Source organism: Salmo salar, chromosome ssa13 (assembly GCF_905237065.1).
Source record: "Salmo salar chromosome ssa13, Ssal_v3.1, whole genome shotgun sequence".
NCBI lineage: Eukaryota > Metazoa > Chordata > Actinopteri > Salmoniformes > Salmonidae > Salmo > Salmo salar.
In genome coordinates this window covers 32,654,777-32,677,114 of record NC_059454.1, presented here as the reverse complement: position 1 = coordinate 32,677,114, position 22,338 = coordinate 32,654,777, and the positions used below count along the sequence as shown (strand labels likewise).

General features: G+C 43.0%; 2 protein-coding genes across 3 annotated transcripts in view; both read left to right on the top strand.

Annotated features, from left to right (window-relative positions):
* Window positions 1-12,188, top strand: part of LOC106566904 (pleckstrin homology domain-containing family G member 4B) — a 29,304-nt gene extending 17,116 nt beyond the window's left edge. The window contains exons 7-24 of one of the 2 annotated variants that reach the window (XM_014135476.2): window positions 286-372; window positions 491-607; window positions 1,170-1,268; window positions 1,373-1,524; window positions 1,869-2,007; window positions 2,166-2,288; window positions 2,450-2,644; window positions 2,820-3,769; window positions 5,569-5,818; window positions 5,972-6,061; window positions 6,172-6,396; window positions 6,577-6,747; window positions 6,984-7,161; window positions 7,387-7,503; window positions 7,607-7,861; window positions 9,658-9,905; window positions 10,029-10,122; window positions 10,225-12,188. In XM_014135476.2, the coding sequence (XP_013990951.1) occupies window positions 286-372; window positions 491-607; window positions 1,170-1,268; window positions 1,373-1,524; window positions 1,869-2,007; window positions 2,166-2,288; window positions 2,450-2,644; window positions 2,820-3,769; window positions 5,569-5,818; window positions 5,972-6,061; window positions 6,172-6,396; window positions 6,577-6,747; window positions 6,984-7,161; window positions 7,387-7,503; window positions 7,607-7,861; window positions 9,658-9,905; window positions 10,029-10,106 (3,474 nt within the window). In that variant the 3' untranslated portion in view covers window positions 10,107-10,122; window positions 10,225-12,188. The remainder of the gene's footprint in view (window positions 1-285; window positions 373-490; window positions 608-1,169; window positions 1,269-1,372; window positions 1,525-1,868; window positions 2,008-2,165; window positions 2,289-2,449; window positions 2,645-2,819; window positions 3,770-5,568; window positions 5,819-5,971; window positions 6,062-6,171; window positions 6,397-6,576; window positions 6,748-6,983; window positions 7,162-7,386; window positions 7,504-7,606; window positions 7,862-9,657; window positions 9,906-10,028; window positions 10,123-10,224) is intronic. The other variant, XM_014135477.2, reaches the window with a different exon arrangement.
* Window positions 12,189-12,431: 243 nt separating this feature from the next.
* On the top strand, window positions 12,432-21,028 carry tgm2a (transglutaminase 2, C polypeptide A). The gene is made up of 13 exons (XM_014135480.2): window positions 12,432-12,547; window positions 12,917-13,099; window positions 14,062-14,289; window positions 14,384-14,502; window positions 14,650-14,778; window positions 14,892-15,069; window positions 17,228-17,357; window positions 17,453-17,556; window positions 18,060-18,302; window positions 18,392-18,667; window positions 18,763-18,923; window positions 20,131-20,267; window positions 20,537-21,028. Exons 1-13 carry the CDS (start codon window positions 12,538-12,540, stop codon window positions 20,682-20,684), a joined length of 2,046 nt encoding a protein of 681 aa, XP_013990955.1. The 5' UTR covers window positions 12,432-12,537; the 3' UTR covers window positions 20,685-21,028.
* The last annotated feature ends 1,310 nt before the right edge of the window (window positions 21,029-22,338 follow it).

Sequence of the window (22,338 nt, the reverse complement as noted above, 5' to 3'; positions counted from 1 at the left end):
ATTTTCCTCACTCCCCTGACTTGTGCTCAGCTTTACCTGCAGGTCACAGGAGGTTGGTGGCACCTTAATTGGGGAGGACAGGCTCGTAGTAATGGCTGGAGCGGAATAGGTGGAATGGTATCAAATACATCAAACACATGGTTTGATGCCATTCCATTCCCTCTGTTCCACCCATTATTATGAGCCATCCTCCCTTCAGCAGCCTCCACTGCTGCAGGTATAGGCTAATGCATTTACTGATAACTATTTATTGCTGTGAGGTCTCATATTTTGAGTATGTTACAGGAGCAGATTCCCCATGCAGTACACAGTGTCCTTATCCTGGTGGAGAAAGAGGGCTGCCATCGCCCAGAGAAATGTCCTGGACAACAGGTCAGATCTGATCCAAGGGTTTCCTCTAATGATTTCCATCAAGCTTATCATTTCATGAACAGTTACTGTATTTATTCTGGGAGAATTGCTGTCTGATATCACTGACTGTCACTGACAGATTGATGTAGTGACATCACTGAAGGCGTTGCACAAGCTGGTGGAGGGGAGCCAGTTGACCTACGGCCTAGAGGGCACCCTGCCCTACAGCCACCAGGACTGGCTGCAGCTCCATCAGGTAAACGCCTAGAGGACACCCTGCCCTACAGCCACCAGGACTGGCTGCAGCTCCATCAGGTAAACCCCTAGTGGACACCCTGCCCTACATTCACCAGGACTGGCTGCAGCTCCATCAGTTAGACCCCTAGAGGGCACCCTGCCCTACAGCCACCAGGACTGGCTGCAGCTCCATCAGGTAAACGCCTAGAGGACACCCTGCCCTACAGCCACCAGGACTGGCTGCAGCTCCATCAGGTAAATGCCTAGAGGACACCCTGCCTTACAGCCACCAGGACTGGCTGCAGCTCCGTCAGGTAAACCCCTAGTGGACACCCTGCCCTACAGCCACCAGGACTGGCTGCAGCTCCGTCAGGTAAACCCCTAGACGACACCCTGCCCTACATTCACCAGGTCTGGCTGCAGCTCCATCAGTTAGACCCCTAGAGGGCACCCTGCCCTACATTCACAAGGACTGGTTGCAGCTCCATCATGTGGGACAGTTAGAGCAATAGACAGACACTAGAGAACTCTTGTTTGTTGTTGTGCTTTGATGTCTGATGAACAGTGCATTTGTCTTTCAGAAACTTCATCCCTTCATGTCAGATCTCCAGGAGGCTTCAGGTTTGCTACTGAAGGCCATCAGAAAACTAGAGGGAGGTTGTAAGATTGACAAAGTGCAGGTAATGAGTTTAACCTTGACTTTGACGACACTGTATTACTGAAAACATGTTGGATTGGACTGAGGTTCTTATTATGCTGAAACCCTTCTCTCCATGTGTGGCAGGATGTACAGAGGTGTATTCTAGAACAGAGAACGCTGATGAAGGATGTTCTGGAGGACAGCCGGTTGGTCGCTCTGCAAAGGGAGGGCGGAGCCATGCTGGCCAGGCTGAGGAGGGAGAGTGACCTCAGATACTCTCACTGTGAGGATTACAGGTATACTTAAAATATAGATATATTTTACCGTTATTTAACTGGGCAAGTCAGTTAAAACTAATTCTTATTTACAATGATGGCCTACCCCGGCCAAACCCGGATGACGCTGGGCCAATTGTGTGCCGCCCTATGGTACTCCCAAATACAGCCGGATGTGATACAGCCTGGATTCGAACCAGGGACTGCAGTGACACCTCCTGCACTGAGATGCAGTGCCTTAGAATGGTGTGCCACTCGGGAGACCACTACCTGTCACTGTTTAGTATGGCTGGGCCAATTGAGAGGCTCCTTCACAAAATTAATATCAATGTATTATTTCCTTGACCTCTGACCTCTCTGTACAGTGATGCTGTAGACTCTGTGACCTGTATGTACAACCATGTAGAGGAGCAAGCCCATATGCTGGTGCAAAGATCCAACATGTCCCTGGAGCACCTTGAATACCTGCTCCAAATCAGAGAAATGGAGGGCCACTTCTCTAAGGTACATTCAGAGGCTCCTCATATACATACTGTATACCCGTTATGTAAGGTTCATCCAGGGGCTGTTCTTGTAAGAACGATTGCATGATGATAACTAACTGACTATATGACTACGCCATGTTTTGGGGGTATAACATTTTTATAATCCTCCTCATGTAGATCAGGGAATGGTTTGATGCCGAAGGGGAACGGCAGTTGCTGGAGGCAGAATCTGTGGAGGACTCCAGAGAAAAGGTTGCACATACTCTCCAGAGTTTCAGAGCATTCCTCTCTGAAGCCAATGTAAGTTGGACTTTCTCCATTCATTCTCTCTCCACCACACCACGGCAAAGTGTTGACACTGTTTCATACTTGTTTCATTGGAATCTACTTGGACAAGGGGGAATGGAAGTGCCCATGAAAGTCATTTTTTGTTGTTTAATTTGTCTGTTACTATCTTTTAGGAGCAGAAGCACCAGGCTATGGTCCTGGTGAAAGAGGCAGCGAAGATCCAGGGCCCATCTCCATACCCTGAGACTGAGGTGTTCAGGACCATGGTGTGCACTTTCAAGTCTGGCCTGGCTGACTCCCTCTCACGGGCAGAGAGGTGCTCCAGTGAGCTGGAGACTATGGTCTCTGTGTGCAGCTTCTGTGAACAGGTTGGTGGGATGGGTTTTTCCACAATTGCTGTTTACATCTCATATACTGTATAGCATATCATATTGATGTTGTCATGTTGTAGGAATATAGGAAAAAGTAATGAAGCTTGAATGACTATCGCCTCTCAATGCCTCTTTCAGGTTTTTGAATAGGTATTCTGTCTCTTTCTTCCAGGCTACTGAACTGGCCAAAGACTGCAGACAATACCTGGGCCAGGAGCAGGTTGGCAGACACCCAGAGACGGATGATATCTCTACACTCCAGATGTACCAGGAGAGCTTTGTCCAGTTCTCCCCAGATCGCTTCCAGGAGGTGAAGGCCCAGGCGTGTGCTCTGAGGGGCTCCAGGGGCATGCGGGTGTGGAACGTAGCCTGGCTCAAGTGTCAGGAGGTTAGGCAGCAACTGGAGGAGAGACTACAGGATGTGGAGAGGGCCTTGTGGAACACAGGCTCCTGGTATGAACAACGTAGACATGGTGAGGATCAGGCCACAGCTCAGACAGTGACTCATCATGATAGAGCTCTGTTACTGCCCAGACCTGGTCCACCACACTGGTACAATCCCCCAACAGGCTCTATGGTGGAAAGGTATCATGGGAACTTGGAGAGCAGGAACAACTCTGTGACCTGCTGTAATATCAACTTCAAGCCTCAGAATAGCAGACCTTGTAAAGGGTCAAAGGCCACCACCGTGCAGGCCTCTCCCCGTATCAAATCCATTAGGAGAGCGGAGAGGGAGCCCAGCAGGAGAGAGGCTTGTCGAGGGAGGAGAAGAGAGGCCGCCACCCTTGCAGACTCACAGACGGTGGGCTGTGAGTGGTTCCCATGGAAACGTGGGGGCCTGGGCCGGTCCATGAGCGAGGACTCGTGTGCGACCACCATGTCCAGTCAGTCTGAGGCTCGGGTCCAGACACCGTCCTGCTCCCACGGGCAACCCTCCTGCCGGATCCTGCAGGCTGCTCAGAAGTTCCAGATCTCACGGCATGGCAGCTTCTGCTCAGCAGAGTCCTGTAGTGGCCAAGAGGGGGCAGAGAAGGCCTCTTCAAGGAATACTAGCTCATCAGTGAGAAGGTGTGAGGGAACAACATCTCTGGCAAGTCCAGAGGAGAACGCTGGCAGTGTTATGTGAGTTACTAATTGAGCAAGACCTTCACCTTAGAACGACTCAATGTATTTTTATCCTTCTGTGCTTTTTCTGTCTCTAAGCTTGCACTGAAGTGGCACAGGTACATTACAGACATGCATTATTTTTTCAGAGGACTGAACATGAGAGCTTGTGTTTGGCTGTGTTGTTGGTGTAACTTTATACAGTGAGGAGAACAAGTATTTGATACACTGCCGATTTTGCAGGTTTTCCTACTTACAGAGCATGTAGAGGTCTGTAATTTTTATCATAGGTACACTTCAACTGTGAGAGATGGAATCTAAAACAAATCCAGAAAATCACATTGTATGATTTTTAAGTAATTCATTTGCATTTTATTGCATGACATAAGTATTTGATACATCAGAAAAGCAGAACTTAATATTTGGTACAGAAACCTTTGTTTGCAATTACAGAGATCATACGTTTCCTGTAGTTCTTGACCAGGTTTGCACACACTGCAGCAGGGATTTTGGCCCACTCCTCCATACAGACCTTCTCCAGATCCTTCAGGTTTCGGGGCTGTCGCTGGGCAATACGGACTTTCAGCTCCCTCCAAAGATTTTCTATTGGGTTCAGGTCTGGAGACTGGCTAGGCCACTCCAGGACCTTGAGATGCTTCTTACAGAGCCACTCCTTAGTTGCCCTGGCTGTGTGTTTCGGATCATTGTCATGCTGGAAGACCCAGCCACGACCCATCTTCAATGCTCTTACTGAGTGAAGGAGGTTGTTGGCCAAGATCTCGCGATACATGGCCCCATCCATCCTCCCCTCAATACGGTGCAGTTGTCCTGTCCCCTTTGCAGAAAAGCATCCCCAAAGAATAATGTTTCCACCTCCATACTTCATGGTTGGGATGGTGTTCTTGGGGTTGTACTCATCCTTCTTCTTCCTCCAAACACGGCGAGAGGAGTTTAGACCAAAAAGCTCTGTTTTTGTCTCATCAGACCACATGACCTTCTCCCATTCCTCCTCTGGATCATCCAGATGGTCATTGGCAAACTTCAGACGGGCCTGGACATGCGCTGGCTTGAGCAGGGGGACCTTGCGTGCGTTGCAGGATTTTAATCCATGACGGCGTAGTGTGTTACTAATGGTTTTCTTTGAGACTGTGGTCCCAGCTCTCTTCAGGTCATTGACCAGGTCCTGCTGTGTAGTTCTGGGCTGATCCCTCACCTTCCTCATGATCATTGATGCCCCACGAGGTGAGATCTTGCATGGAGCACCAGACCGAGGGTGATTGACCGTCATCTTGAACTTCTTCCATTTTCTAATAATTGCGCCACCAGTTGTTGCCTTCTCACCAAGCTGCTTGCCTATTGTCCTGTAGCCCATCCCAGCCTTGTGCAGGTCTACAATTTTACCCCTGATGTCCTTACACAGCTCTCTGGTCTTGGCCATTGTGGAGAGGTTGGAGTCTGTTTGATTGAGTGTGTGGACAGGTGTCTTTTATACAGGTAAGGAGTTCAAACAGGTGCAGTTAATACAAGTAATGAGTGGAGAACAGGAGGGCTTCTTAAAGAAAAACAAACAGGTCTGTGAGAGCCGGAATTCTTAATGGTTGGTAGGTGATCAAATACTTATGTCATGCAATAAAATGCAAATGAATTACTTAAAAATCATACAATGTGATTTTCTGGATTTTTGTTGTAGATTCCGTCTCTCACAGTTGAAGTGTACCTATGATAAAAATTACAGACCTCTACATGCTTTGTAAGTAGGAAAACCTGCAAAATCGGCAGTGTATCAAATACTTGTTCTCCCCACTGTATCTCTGAAGGAAGCTGCAGAGGATCATGGAGGAGCTGCTGTTAACAGAGAGGGAGTATGTGCGTTCCCTGGGCTACATCCTGATGCATTACCTCCCCCTACTGGAGAGGACTGACGTGCCCCAGGACCTGCGGGGCAAACGTGGAGTGATATTTGGAAACCTGGAGAAGCTGTATGACTTCCACGGCCATTTCTTCCTCAGGGAGCTGGAGGCCTGTCAGACAGAACCCTTAGGAGTGGCTCGTTGCTTCCTAAGACACGTGAGTTACAGTTCACCTGCTCATGTCTCTTAATTCACATTTTCTACATGTTAAGCTTGAGTTCTATAACTCTGTTGATTTGTTGAATTTGCTACTGAAGTTGATACCTTGAATATTCCTGTTGTGACTGTAAACTCTCCCCCCTATATGCAGAGAGAAAGTTTAGGCCTTTATGCTCTCTACAGTAAGAACAAGCCTCAGTCAGATGCCTTAATCCTTCACCATCGCCATGACATCTTTAAGGTGAGGCACTCCCATCAATGCTCAATGTCAAAGATCAATGGTCAATTCCTATCAATGCTCTCTCCATCCCTCCTGTGACCAATTTTCTGTGCCATCTCCTCCCACTCCAGAGGAAGCAGCAGGAGCTGGGGGACCACATGGACCTGTCCTCCTACCTGCTGAGGCCCATCCAGAGGATCAGTAAGTACAGCCTGCTGCTGCAGGACATGCTGGGGGTATGTGGGCCTCAGAGAGACAGGGACAGGGAAGAGCTCCAGGCTGCAGCCGATGTGATCCGCTTCCAGATGCGTCATGGCAATGACCTCCTCACCATGGACGCCATCCAGGACTGTGACGTAAGTTTACCAACGAAATCATAACAATCTCCAAAATAATGTGTAACTTATGAACAGCTGTCTAAATGTGAGGGAAATGTGGGCGTATAAGGGGAAAATGATCGCCTATTACTGTATAAACAGTATCAAGGATTTTCAGGAAAAACATGGATGTCTTTTTCTCCATTCCTACCCCTCCAGGTGAACCTGAAGGAGCAGGGCCAGCTGATTCGCCAGGATGAGTTTATCGTGTTCTTCAGGAAGAAGAAGTGCTTCCGTCATATCTTCCTCTTCCAGGATCTCATTCTCTTCAGCAAAACCAAGAAGACAGACGTGGGCAATGATGTGTACATCTACAAACAGTCTTTCAAAGTGTGTATACAATATAAATAACTTTTTTACATGAACAACCGTAAAGGACCCCATTTTCAGAATAAATATTTTTTATTGTTTTCATTGTTCAACATAAATAATGCAATCTTACCGGCCTTTATGTTTGCGAAACAAAGACCAAATCATCCAGCCCTTATGTTGAAATTGCTAACAGAAATCAGTATTTATTTAGTCTTTCTTTCTTTAGTCTTTCTTTCACTTCTGTTTTTGTCTAGACGTCTGATATCGGGATGACACATAACTCTGGAGAGAGTGGTCTGTGTTTTGAGATCTGGATCCGTAGGAGGAAGTCCCAGGACACGTACACTCTGAAGGCTGACAGGGCAGAGGTGAAAAGGTCTTGGACCAGAGACCTGGAGCAGATTCTCTGGGAACAAGCTGCCTACAGCAGAGGTTAATCCTCCATTCTGTATATGCCCTGTCAATCGCTATTCATTGGCTTTTATCAACTGTCTACTTGAAATGGGATTTTTAAGTCATAGACTTTATTTGTTTGTTCCTCTAGCCGACCTCTGTCTGTAATTATTGATCTATGTTCTTTGGGGGGTGCAATTGTGAACAAATACATCTTACTGATGTTTTGGTAAAATGTGTTAGAGTGTGTTTGGTGTGTTGTAGACCTGCGGATGCAGGAGAGGGTGTTCAATGGGATGGGGAGGAAACCTTTCATGGACATCCAGCCTAGTGAGGCAGCAATCTGTGACAGGGCTGTCAACTGTGTCCTGGTAGGAAGAGGTACTGTATAAAGTCCACAGGCAAGTCCCAAGTCCCATACTCATGAACTAACAACACAATGCGTAATGTACTCACTGACTGAATTGTCTCTTTCCTTTGTCAGCCCCGGTGCCGTCTTGTCTACAAACAGATCTTGAATATCTCCGGCCCAACTCCATTGGTTCAGGCAGTAGTGCCTCTACCTCCTGCAGCCACTCATCTTCCTCCTCTGGACGAGGTTCTTTACCTCCGGTTGGTTACCCTGGCAACCAGACACAAGGTGGGGAGGCCAATCATATTGTTTATTCTTTCCCGGCGACTGTGACGGAAGAGGACCTCAGTAATCATCATAATCACCAGAAACAAAACCTTCATCTCAGTGAGTTTTCTTGTTCTTGGATGGTACATGATGACTACAGACTAAAACTAACAGACATACAGTACTTTACTCTTGATACAGTGGCTTGCGAAAGTATTCACCCACCTTGGAATTTTTCCTATTTTGTTGCCTTATAACCTGGAATTAAAATAGATTTTTTGGGGGGTTTGTATCATTTCATTTACACAACATGCCTACCACTTTGAAGATGCAAAATATTTTTTCTTGTACAACAAGAAATAACACAAAAAATGTGAAAACTTGAGAGTGCATAACTATTCACCCCTCCAAAGTCAATACTTTGTAGAGCCACCTTTTGCAGCAATTATAGTTGCAAGTCTCTTGGGGTATGTCTCTATAAGCTTGGCACATCTAGCCACTGGGATTTTTGCCCATTCTTCAAGGCAACACTACTCCAGCTCCTTCAAGTTGGATGGGTTATGCTGGTGTACAGCAATCTTTAAGTCATACCACATATTCTCAATTGGATTGAGGTCTGGGCTTTGACTAGGTCATTCCAATACATTTAAATGTTTCCCCTTAAACCACTCGAGTGCTGCTTTAGCAGTATGCTTAGGGTCATTGTCCTGCTGGAAGGTGAACCTCTGTCCCAGTCTCAAATCTCTGGAAGACTGAAACAGGTTTCCCTCAAGAATTTCCCTGTATTTAGCACAATCCATCATTCCTTCAATTCTGACCAGTTTCCAAGTCCCTGTCGATGAAAAACATCCCCACAGCATGATGCTGCTACCACCATGCTTCACTGTGGGGATGATGTTATCGGGGTGATGAGAAGTGTTGGGTTTGCGCCAGACATAGCATCTTCCTTGATGGCCAAAAAGCTCAATTTTAGTCTCATCAGACCAGAGTACCTTCTTCTATATGTTTGGGGAGTCTCCTACATGCCTTTTGGCGAACACCAAACATGTTTGCTTATTTTTTTTCTTTAAGCAATGGCTTTATCTTCTGTCCACTCTTCCGTAAAGCCCATCTCTGTGGAGTGTACGGCTAAAAGTGGTCCTATGTACAGATACTCCAATCTCCACTGTGGAGCTTTGCAGCTCTTTCAGGGTTATCTTTGGTCTCTTTGTTGCCTCTCTGATTAATGTCTTCCTTGCCTGGTCTGTTAGTTTTGGTGGGCGGCCCTCTCTTGGCAGGTTTGTTGTGGTGCCATATTCTTTCCATTTTTTAATAATGGATTTAATGATGCTCCGTGGGATGTTCAAAGTTTCAGATATTTTTTTTATAACCCAACCCTGATCTGTTCTTCTCCACAACTTTGTCCCTGACCTGTTTGGAAAGCTCCTTGGTCTTCATGGTGCCCGCTTGCTTGGTGGTGCTCCTTACTTAGTGGTGTTGCAGACCCTGGGGCTTTTCAGAACAGGTGTATATATACTGAAATCATGTGACAGATCATGTGACACTTAGATTGCACACAGGGGGAATTTATTTAACAAATGATGTGACTTCTGAAGGTAATTGGTTGCACCAGATCTTATTCAGGGGCTTCGTAGCAACTGGGATGAATACATATGCACGCACCACTTTTCCGTTTTTATTTTAATTATATTTTAATTTTTTAAGTAATTCATTTCATTTCACTTCATCAATTTGGACTATTTTGTGTATGTCCGTTACATGAAATCCAAATAAAAATCTATTTAAATTACAGGTTGTTATACAACAAAATAGGAAAAACACCAAGGGGATGAATACTTTTGCAAGGCACTATATGTGCAAGCATGTGTCAAACCTGAGTGATGCCATATCTACATACCTTTCTGTTGATATTCCAGTGGGCTGCACAGATTCGTCAGGTGAGAGTACCAGTGTGTTCATAAGCTTGGAACGCAGCTGCCTCTCTGCTATTGGTGGAGAGGTGGAGGACTCGTCATCTGTCACGTCCCAGAGTTCCCAGTCCCATGTCAGCCAGAGAACAGCAGCACCCAGCCTCAGAAAGAACAGCTCACCTGCTACCATCAGGAAGAAGCCCTCCATCTCTCCCAAACCACCAGTGCTGGCTGCTCCTCAGAGCCTACAAAAGGTGTGGTGAAATGATGTGATCAAGCCAGTAATTGGATCTAATTGTAAACCTTCATATAAATTACACTGCACATTTTCAAATGTATGAATTTAGTTACATTATGTATATTCCATCTCTATGAAGATCAAAGAAAACCGACGGCCAGTACTTTCTTCACAGGGCAAAGAAATGGTTGCTATAGGAAAATCAACAGAAGTTTAACCTGTGGATTCAACGGGTGAGTTGAAACCAAATACAGTACTTTTCATTGCCATATACGGGGCATAGCTGTGCAATGTAGTCATTTAACTTATTATGGGATTGATTTTCTTCCTGATAGTTTCATCCAGTCAGATTGATGGTGCAGCCTACTGAGAACGTCCTGTGGATCTCTGAGGAGTGATGATGGAGTGCTGTCAAGCTGACCATCCTGGCACGAAGAAGGTTCGAATTAAAAACGCTTTTGATAACAGATACAGTAGACCTCTAGTTGACAAGCACTGGAGAGAAAGTCACTTTTGTTTTTAAAGAGCTACCGTATCTGGAATAGTCTAGCTGAAATATCCTGAAAATGAACACCTGATGGACTGTGATTAAAGGGTGTCCACTCATCTGATAAAACTACTTGAACAACCTTTATCAGCTACTGCTTTAACTGAATGACTATGCGTTTGACATCATTGGCTCATAGAACTGACTTCCTTTTTTCTTGTAATATGATTGAAATCTCAGCTATGAATTTCAATGTTGCAAATTTCTTTGGAGCTGATCACATCCTTCCCATGTGATGTTGACTCTCTTGATTACCACATTTTTACACACATTTAACACTGTTTATAATAACAATGTAGACATTGTCAAACTCAAACAACTGGCGAAAGAAACAACAGTCTTGTCCCCATCAGTTTTCTCTGCAGGTTCAGGGCAACTTGTCAGTGGCATGCTTAGACATGATTTGCTGTCCAGACAGGTAAATAGATTTGGGATCAATTATCCAGGGTCAAAATAAGCCCACTGACAGGTGGGAAAGCAGAGAAGCAGCAATATACATAGGCCGGGATTCAATCCAAAAGGCGGATTTGGACAATGCACCATTTAAGGGAATTTCGGATTGAGCCAACATATGCAGCGTTTACCGTGAATGTGGTCTCTGTGAACACGGGAATATTGCTTTTCAAACATGCATTGCGGAGAAATTGCGATCAGATTAAACCCCGGCCTTAATCTATTTTTTCCATTTGGACAGAAAGCTCTGTGAATATAATCTCTGGAAAGTGCAAACACCACTAACTGGCAATTATGTGAGGGTCCGTCTGGCATCATCAGAAGCCACCAACTTCTGACTGACTATTATCCGGTTCAGTCAACATTTTATTTTACAATACTGTCATTATAAAATATGTACATTATTGACTTCTTTCTTTTCTTTTATTAGAAAAATGAATGAGCAACTTTGCTTCCTTTTTAAATGTTAATATGGTGTGACATTCTTTGAAACCACTGTTACCAATGTTAGTTTTGTTCATTGTCCACATTTCCCTTTTTCTTTCTTTTTTCTTTTTTTTTAATGTTTTTTTATATCCTGCTCAATGCAATGATTCTCACTGCAAAGCTATTTTTTATAGGATCAATGCCATTTTTTGTAGACAATTGAGGACTTTGCCTGTATTTCTCCAGCAGCTAGTTTGAACTGCAACTCACCCTTATGTTGTGCAATTAGAAGAAATGGGAACAACTTCGTTCACTGGAAAATGAAACTTGCCACCTCAAAAGGTCATAGGTCATGACTAAACCTTGTGACCTGACTGACCGAGCATAGTCCTTTTGGTCAGCACATAGCTATCGGTTAAACTGTCTGTATCAGATAATTAACAACACTGTTGTGTAGGCAAGTGATTCCCAACTCCGGTCCTCCAGTACCTCCAACTACAGACATTTTTTTAGCACACCTGATTTAGCTTGTCAACTAATGATCAGACCCTCAATGAGTTGAATCAGTTACTGTATGTTTGTCCGGGGCTACAACACAAATGTGTGCTGTTGGTGGTATTCCAGGACCAGAGTTGGGAACCAGTGGTGTAGGCTACCCTGCTGAACTGAACGCTCCTCTACCAGCTCCCCTCCACTGTCCTGAAAAGTCAAACATGGGTCAACTGCAATGTCAGTGCACATAACATGAGTATAAAAATGACGCATTGAGATATTATTTATTTAAATGTGGGTTGTCATTTAATTATAACCTCTGTCTATGATATTAATATATGTTACAAAAAACAATAATGACATAAAAGGTTTATGCAAAAATGTGTTTGTTGTTATTTTATCTGAAGATAAGTAGAAAACTATTGTAAAGTATTTATAGACCACCATGCAAGTGTCAGGTCTGTGTGAGTCATTGTTACATATAGCACGCTATACCATAGGCTGAATTTACAAACCTACAGTTTACAATTCCATCTTTATGTAATGCAAGCCACATTTAATAATTTGGGGGAAGGAACAACGTGACTATAACAGCTTTAAGGGGGATGTGGCCTGACAGACAACGTGGTCATGTTACACATGCTACAAATATCCCTGAGCTGACATTACAGCCATCATAAAGCATGCGTTCTAACGGCCCGACCAGGAACACCCGGCATTATCTAAAGTAATGGATCAAGGTAAAATAACAATGTTTCTTTAGTGTGTATCTATGTTGTATAGATAAATCAAAATGTACTGTGGTTCTTCAACGTCTTTGTCTGTGTTTTACTCATGGAAGCCCTCCAAGTTTGACAGGTTGGTGGACAGGTTGTTAAACAATTGAAATGACATATTTTGGCTAAGAAATACTATCAGCAGAAAATAAGCTTGACATTTGGGAACCTGTTGCTGATTAACATAGATGAATAAGTAATATAAGAGTTTGAAAGGGATACAAATCACTGCTTGTTAGTAATCCACATTTTTACCTGTTATACTATACATTATTACTTAGGAAAATGGTCTTGATGAGATTGAAATGTGTTTTTAATTGACTTATTTCACAGCCTTGGATATAGAGCGATGCGATTTGGAGAGTAGGATCAACAATACTACCCACCACACTGACCAGAATGGGCTTGACCGGCTGATAGTTAGAAGGGGCCTGCCCTTTACCATCACTTTGCACCTCAGATCTGGGAGTCAGTTCCAAGCAGGCGTCAGCACCTTCAGGCTCATAGTAGAGAATGGTACAGTACTGTGGACACAATACAAAGACCTCATTAGGATTGGAACATTCAGTATATTGTCAGCAAAGCTGTATGTATATGAATTTATATTCATGTATATGAATTTACATTTACAGTGGGGTCTGAAATTATTGACACCCTTGATAAAGACGAGCAAAAATGATATAATAAATCTTTCTAATATTTCAAGTTGCCCATTTTAATTTATAGGATTCATATTAAAATTAGCAATGGCCATCTCAGTCTCCGGACTCTCCGAACCCATTGAACACCTTTGGTTTGAATTGAAGAGGGCAGTCCATAAGAGCAGACGAAGGATATCAAGGATCTGGAAAGATTCTGTAATAAAGTCTTAAAGGATTCAGTTGATAAAGTCCTCAAACCTTCCCAATGTGTTCTCCAACTCATAAAACAATTTAGAAACAGGCTCAGTGCCATTATCCCCGCAAGGTGAGGTATTGAAAGGGATTGAAAACTAGGGTGTCAATAATTTTTACACCGACCTTTTTGAGAAAAAAAGTATTTATTGTTAAACAAAATCTCTTTCTCTCAGCAATTCTCTCAGCAGTCTTAGTATAAAATCATATAATTTCCCAATTTATTTTAGCATACAATACAGCTCAGTATTTGTATGATTTATTATATCATTTTTGCTCGTCTTTATCAAGGGTGTCAATCATTTCGGACCCCACTGTAAATGTAAATTCATATACATTAATGTAAATTCACATACATACAGTTTTGCTGACAAAATACTGAATTTTCAAGCAAGGATTCTCCAACTATCTGTCAAATCCTCTTTCTTGTGCTTTTTGAGGTGAAATGACACAAGTGTCAATAATTTCAGACCCTACTGAATGTCTACGGCATCGAGGGGAATCATCTCTTCGGTTTCTTATTTTCCTCAGTGTCTACAGGTGACTTGTCCTAAAGGCATAATTCTAATTTATGTCTTTCAACAGGGCCGTTACCTAAAGAGCAATCAGGCACCAAGTCTACCTTCAGCCTGACTGACTCCGCATCAAAGACAGCCTGGAGTGCGTCCACTACTAGTCCTCCTGGGAATGTAGTCTCTCTGTCTGTGTCCTCCCCTCCTGATGTCCCCATTGGACTGTACTCCTTGACCTTGGACCAGGGCCAGAAAGTCAAACTGGGGGAGTTTGTACTGCTGTTCAATCCCTGGTGTGCCAGTAAGTCAGAGTGTTTCTTTGCACTATCATTAGACCAGGGAGCTCTGTAACAGATCTCGTCTGTAATCTGCTTGTCTATTTTTCTTGGCTACAGAGGATGCAGTATACATGGAGGAAGAGAGAGATAGGCAGGAGTATGTGTTATCCCAGGCTGGTCTCATCTACAAAGGCACAACAAAACGAATCAAAGCTTCCCCATGGACATTTGGCCAGGTATGTTGTGGTGCTTCCACAGAATAATACATTATATAATGTACATGTAGCATGCATAATTGGAATCTGAATTAGTTGAACTATGTACAGTATGACAAGCCAGGATGAATGTATATTTATCCCTGTCTTCCGGTTCTCCCTCTGTAGTTTGAGCCTGGGATGCTGGACATCTGTCTGAAACTTCTGGATGAGAATCCTAAATACTCGTCAGATGCCGATGCAGACTGTTCTGGAAGGAGAAACCCAGTTTATGTGACTAGGGTGATCAGTGCCATGGTAAGTGTGAGCACTGAAGTACCAGGATATGGCTGTGCTCAGACTAAACATCAGGCACTATTGACTGCAATACATCAATATAAGAAAGTTATGATTTTATCCTTGTGTGTCAGATCAACAGTAATGATGACAAAGGTGTGCTAGTGGGGAACTGGTCAGGTGACTATGATGATGGCGTGAGACCCTCTCACTGGACAGACAGTGTTGCCATACTACATCAGTGGGCTGATAACTGCTGCCAGAGGGTTCGCTATGGCCAGTGTTGGGTGTTTGCTGCAGTAGCATGCACAGGTAAAAGAAAAATAACTTTGTTCAGTTCCATTGTTTATGGGATTTTTTCAATGGCGAAGCAACAAATTCAGTACCAGTCAAAAATAGGGCTATATTCTGTATACCACCACTACCTTGTCACAACACAACCGATTGGCTCAAATGCATTAACCTCTATGGGCTAGGCGGGACGAATTCGTCCCACCTACGTAACAGCCACTTGAAGCCTGTGGCGCGATTTTCAAAACCTTAAAAATCCTATTACTTCAATTTCTCAAACATATGACTATTTTACAGCTATTTAAAGACAAGACTCTCGTTAATCTAACCACACTGTCCGATTTCAAAAAGGCTTTCCAACGAAAGCAAAACATTAGATTATGTCAGCAGAGTACCAAGCCAGAAATAATCAGACACCCATTTTTCAAGCTAGCATATAATGTCACAAAAACCCAGAAGACAGCTAAATGCAGCACTCACCTTTGATGATCTTCATCAGATGACAACCCTAGGACATTATGTTATACAATACAGGCATGTTTTGTTCAATCAAGTTCATATTTATATCAAAAACCAGCTTTTTACATTAGCATGTGACGTTCAGAACTAGCATACCCCCCGCAAACTTCCGGGGAATTCGCTAACATTTTACTAAATTACTCACGATAAACGTTCACAAAAAGCATAACAATTATTTTAAGAATTACAGATACAGACCTCCTCTATGCACTCGATATGTCCGATTTTAAAATAGCTTTTTGGTGAAAGCACATTTTGCAATATTCTAAGTACATAGCCCAGGCATCACGGGCTAGCTATTTAGACACCCGGCAAGTTTAGCACTCACCATAATCATATTTACTATTATAAAAGTTTGATTACCTTTTGTTGTCTTCGTCAGAATGCACTCCCAGGACTGCTACTTCAATAACAAATGTTGGTTTGGTCCAAAATAATCCATCGTTATATCCGAATAGCGGCGTTTTGTTCGTGCGTTCCAGACACTATCCGAAATGGTAAAGAAGGGTCGCGTGCATGGCGCAATTCGTGACAAAAAAATTCTAAATATTCCATTACCGTACTTCGAAGCATGTCAACCGCTGTTTAAAATCAATTTTTACGCCATTTTTCTCGTAGAAAAGCGATAATATTCCGACAGGGAATCTCCTTTTCGGCAAACAGAGGAAAAAAGGCGGGGACGGTCGGGTCATGCGCCTAAGCCCAGAGTCCCTTGATCGGCCACTTGAGAAAGGCGATAATGTGTTTCAGCCTGGGGCTGGGATGACGACATTCAGGTTTTTCCCGGGCTCTGAGCGCCTATGGACGACGTAGGAAGTGTCACGTTAGAGCAGAGATCCTTAGTAAAAGATAGAGATGGAAAAGAAGTTCAAGAAATGGTCAGACAGGCCACTTCCTGTAAAGGAATCTCTCAGGTTTTGACCTGCCATTTGAGTTCTGTTATACTCACAGACACCATTCAAACAGTTTTAGAAACTTTAGGGTGTTTTCTATCCATATGTAATAAGTATATGCATATTCTAGTTACTGGGTAGGAGTGGTAACCAGATTAAATCGGGTATGTTTTTTATCCAGCCGTGTCAATACTGCCCCCTAGCCCTAACAGGTTTTAAGAAGGAAAGAAATTCCACAAATGAACTTTTAACAAGGCACACTTTTTAATTGAAATGCATTCCAGGTCAACTACCTCATGAAGTTGGTTGAGAGAATGCCAAGAGTGTGCAAAGCTGTCATCAAGGTAAAGGGTAGCTACTTTGAAGAATCTAAAATCTAAAATCTATTTTGATTTGTTTAACACTTTTTTGGTTACTACATAATTCCGTATGTGTTATTTCATAGTTTTGATGTCTTCACTATTATTCTACAATGTAGAAAATAGCAAAAATAAAGAAAAACCCTTGAATGAGTAGGTGTGTCCAAACTTTTGACTGGTACTGTACATAAAATAGTGAATGTATATATTTGTCTTGAAGCTGCAAGTACTAGAATACATATTTTGTCTGGTTATGAGGCAAGCCCTTTAACAAGATTATTTATAGTGCATGGCTTCAATGGAAACTGTCAGGACTGTAATCTGCAGCTACTTGTAATATCTTCAATGCCTTTCTTTAAGTGCCAAGTGATAGGAAGGTGCTGATGTGTGACTTCTTCTGTCCACAAGTTTCTCGTGCTCTGGGTATCCCGTGTCGAGTGGTTACTAACTTTGGATCCGCTCATGACACGAACAGCAACCTACTGATTGAGTTCCTGTATGATGAGGATGGAAATGATATATCTGATGATTCAGTATGGTGAGAATAATACTATAAGCGCTACTGAAACAAAAATGCTCTATATGATTGTGAAACAATGTTACAATGTACCTGTATTATACACTTTGTCTCAGGAACTTCCACGTGTGGGTAGATAATTGGATGGCTCGTCCTGATCTTGATGCAGGCTATGATGGCTGGCAAGCAAGTGACCCCACACCACAAGAAAAGAGTGAAGGTGATCCTGCAAATGTTAATGCACAAAAGTTATATTTCAAGTCAGACATCACTGTGTGTATGAAAATGCTTCATAGATTAAGCTAGTACTATTATCACGGCCAAAGCAAGTAATGAATTAATTCACACTCTAAGCACAGGCCTCTTAGGTGTCTTAGAATGCGATACTATCTGTGTGATATGCCTGTTACTAGGTATTAATCCACTCAGCTGGGAGTATCTAGGTCACTTGTTACACTATCTACATCAACTCATTTAATGTAAGGTGCAACCAGTTAAGATGCATGGTAGTCTGATGTAGGCCTATCTTCACAGATATCCAGAGACAATTGTTGAAAGGGAAACGTTTTATGATGTGTTACTTTGTCTGGCATGTACTCTCACAGCAATTTTCAATGCGCGGTAACATGATCACATTTTAAGTTTGAACTCAGTTGACAGCTTGTCAAGGAGGCAGTGCAGTACAACAACCCACTCCATGTCCTTGGTTATTCTATCTGACAGGAGTGTTCTGCTGTGGCCCTGTCCCTCTGAAAGCCATTAAAGAGGGGGAACTAAACCTGAAGTACGACGCCCCGTTTGTGTTTGCTGAGGTCAACGCTGACGTGGTTGAGTATGTGAAGCTGACCAATGGCAGGATGGTAAAGATGGGGGGATCGTCCATGGAGGTGGGGCACTTTATTAGCACCAAGGCTGTGGGCAGTGACGAGAGGCACGACATCACACACCTATACAAGCACCCTGAAGGTAGGCCACATGTCTGCAGGACACATAACATCAGACTAGTCTTTGTAAATCTGTGCTAGAGCTGCATTATAACTTCTGGTGGCTTTCAGGTTCTTTGCAAGAGAGAGAGGTCTATGAGAGAGCCAAGCATCACAATGAGCTCCAGCAGAAAGGACAGGAACCAGGCCTGAAGGTGAAGATCAAGGTGTCCCCTGACATGGACATTGGGGCGGATTTTGATGTGTTTGCAGTCATCGCAAACAACACAGAGGCTGACAAGACGTGTCGTGTTATGTTTTATGCCCGAATTGTGTCCTATGATGGCAAACCAGGTGCCAATTGTGGATTTATTGAAGACTTAACCATGGAGGTTCCCACTGGAAAAGGTCAGGTTTCATTCGTTTTACTTCGTGCCATCTACAGTATTAGCCAGAAACATGGAATGTATGTTTTCCTGACCCTGCTGTCTTCTGATCTGTAGAGAAGCGCCTTCCCTTAAGACTGGAGTATGTTGACTATGGTGACACCATAACGTCAGATAGGCTGATTCAATTGGTTCTTATTGTCATCGAATCAAGTCCCAGGGAATTCCACAAGGCAAAGAGGACCATTGTGCTGGAGAACCCAGATATAGCCATTAAGGTATTGGTTATTTTCTTTACCAATTCTTTGTAGAAATTGGGATGTTAAATCAAATCATTCAAAATGTTTCCTTTCCTCAGATAAAGTTGATTACTTTTAGTGTAATATTTACATTACCGTTCAAAAGTTTGGGGTCACTTAGAAATGTCCTTCTTTTTGAAAAAAAAGCAAAAAAAGTGTCAATTAAAATAACATCAAATTGATCAGAAATACAGTGTAGACATTGTTAATGTTGTAAATGACTATTGTAGCTGGAAACAGCAGATTTTTTATGGAATATCTACATAGGCGCAGAGGCCCATTATCAGCAACCATCACTCCTGTGTTTCAATGGCACGTTGTGTTACCTAATCCAAGTTTATAATTTTAAAAGGCTAATTGATCATTAGAAAAACCTTTCGCAATTATGTTAGCACAGCTGAAAACTGTTGTTCTAATTAAAGAAGCAATAAAACTGGCCATTAGACTAGCTGAGCATCTGAAGCATCAGCATTTGTGGGTTCAATTACAGGCTCAAAATGCCCAGGAACAAAGAACTATCTTCTGAAACTCATCAGTCTATTCTTGTTCTGAGAAATGAAGGCTATTCCATGCGAGAAATTGCCAAGAAACTGAAGATATCGTACAACGCTGTGTACTACTCCCTTCACAGAACAGCACACACTGGCTCTAACCAGAATAGAAAGAGGAGTGGGAGGCCCTGGTGCACAACTGAGCAAGAGGACAATTACATTAGAGTGTCTAGTTTGAGAAGCAGACGCCTCACAAGTCTTCAACTGGCAATTTCATTAAATAATACCAACAAAACACCAGTCTCAACGTCAACAGTGAAGAGGCGACTCCGGGATCCTGGCCTTCTAGGCTGAGTTGCGAAGAAAAAGCCATATCTCAGACTGGCCAATAAAAATAAAAGATTAAGATGGGCAAAAGAACGGACACTGGACAGAGGAACTATGCCTAGAAGGCCAGCATCTGTACGCCTATGTAGATATTCCATAAAAAAATCTGCCGTTTCCAGCTACATTAGTCATTTACAACATTAACAATGTCTACACTGTATTTCTGATCACTTTGATGTTATTTTAATGAACAAAAATGTGCTTTTCTTTCAAAAACAAGGACATTTCTAAGTGACCCCAAACTTTTGAACGGTAGTGTAGGTATTCAGAGAGGGTATAATCAGCATGTCTAACATGTTCTCCTGCAGCTCTTGGGAGAACCCAGAGTAAACCAGAAGCTGTCTGCACAAATCTCACTAGAGAACCCTCTACCAGAACCCCTGCAGAACTGCTTCTTCAGTGTGATGGGAGCCGGCCTCACAGATGGAAAAATCCTCATACAGAAGTATACAAACAGTGCTGACACACTGGATCTGTTCAATATTAGCTTGATAGCTTTTTTAACCACTAGTCAGCAAACAATCTCCAAATATGGAAGTACAGTACAGTTGTAGTACGCATGATTGTAAACTCACTTCAAGGTCACATATCCTTCTCACATTGAAAAATACTAGAGCTCCTCTCATATAGCCTACGAGTAAACTCGGCTCTCTGCCTACGTCACTGTATCCATTCCCTCTCATGACCTTCCTGTTCTCTCCATTCTCCCTGCAGTGTTGGAACGGTGGGTCCAAAACAAGAGGCCAAGTACACAGTGGAATTCTCACCTACTAGCATCGGGTCCAGGACCCTAACGGTAGACTTCGACAGTGACAAGCTGAGCAACATCAAGGGATACTTGAACATTGAGATAAAGGAATGAATAATATAACAGCCAATGACACTAATGCCATGATTTGTTTTTAAAAGAGATTTGCCACATTTCAATTGCACTGCCTTGCGGTATTTGATGACATTTGTACATTTGCATGCTGGAGCACTTAGATGAGCATTTGTAATTATTCACGAAATACAAATATTTGATTTGTTTCACAGAAATGTGAATGACCTTTTTACATCATTTGTAAATGCTGTGAAACTCCATTGTTTTACATCAGATAGCAACAAATCTGTCTGAACTGAATCAGAGACAAGTGTTGTGTAAAGCCACCTGTCGGAAGACACTGGTAAAAATATAAACAGACTCAGTGTATCAATGTCACATTATAAACCAGTCTGGACAGCTTTTTTTCCAATTGTTCAATTTTATTTGTATCCATGGATTTGTTTTATTACTGAAAAACTACCGCTTTAATACATCATCTGCAAAACATCATTAGTTGGGGCAGATGTCCTATTACATTCTGTAACATTGGCAAGCACTTATCTCCCAGGATCCATAATCCAAACTAAAGAGATCACAGAAATCAGATTGTCAACCATTGTCAACCATTGTAAAACTGAGTTAACGATTGACACCTGAGGAAGGAAGGACTGCAGCAGTGACAGAATTAACCATGAAGCAGTTCAGATTCTGCTACTCTGTCAAGTCTGAATAATTGGAGGCCAAGCATAGTCCTGAAAAGCATCAGTCTGCTAGTTAGTTTGACACTTGTACCAAGTGATGCAATCATCTGGGAAAGAGCAGAACTCATCAAAGACCATTTTATGGACACGTGTAAGTCAGTGTCTCCATCTGCCCCAAGTTTGCTCTAATAACTTCTATCAACCACATGTCTGAGGGCTAAAATATTTCACATTGGATTGAGAAAAACTACCGCATGGTTGTAATGGTATGGACTGACGATTGGTATGCATGACAATTCAAAACATGTTTGATGACAGACCTGAAAAGAAGGATACTGTTCGGTGTTGAGCTGGAATTATGGAAGATGAAAATAATGTCACAACCAAAATATAACCTACATAGAAAAACACCCCCCCCAACATTACAAAATCAACCAACTTTAAAGCCATTAAAATAAATGAGATGCATCTCTTCACAAAGATCTAGTGGGTGTGTGAGCCACCATCCCACCATACGAGCACAAAAACAACGCAGAAAAATGGGGATTGGCTGATGGCCAACACTTCTCTTCTTTCCAACGCAGAATCAGTTAGCTGGCGTTCGACTGGCATTCAGAATAAAAACAAACAGGAGATATTTGTCCAAGCTGGTGGAACGGAATCGTCAACAACCATTGTCTCTCCCACCAGGGATGTCCCCAAGCTTCCACTGTCCCTCTGAGTCTCTCCCTAGGGTTCAGTAGGTTCAACAGTGTGTGCCCTGGCAAGAGGTAGAGTGTGGCAGGGAGCTCAGTCGGTGGAGAACAGGTCTCCAGCAGAGGGTAGAGGGGCCAGACCTCCCGTCACATTGGGCAGCAGAGAGAGGTCAGGCAGGCTCTGGATGTGGGACTTGAGGTCCTTGCGCACCTGGGTGACCCGTGCCAGCTTCTGTTTGAACTCCTGCAATACAAAGAATGCTACTGATGTCAAATGGTACACAGTTCAGATGGGTTCACTGCATACTTCTTCTA

Coding starts and splice junctions, on each gene's coding strand:
- tgm2a (XM_014135480.2), top strand. Junction 14,503..14,649: donor CCCCATGGACATTTGGCCAG/GTATGTTGTGGT, acceptor CTCCCTCTGTAG/TTTGAGCCTGGGATGCTGGA. Junction 18,924..20,130: donor ACCCAGATATAGCCATTAAG/GTATTGGTTATT, acceptor GTTCTCCTGCAG/CTCTTGGGAGAACCCAGAGT.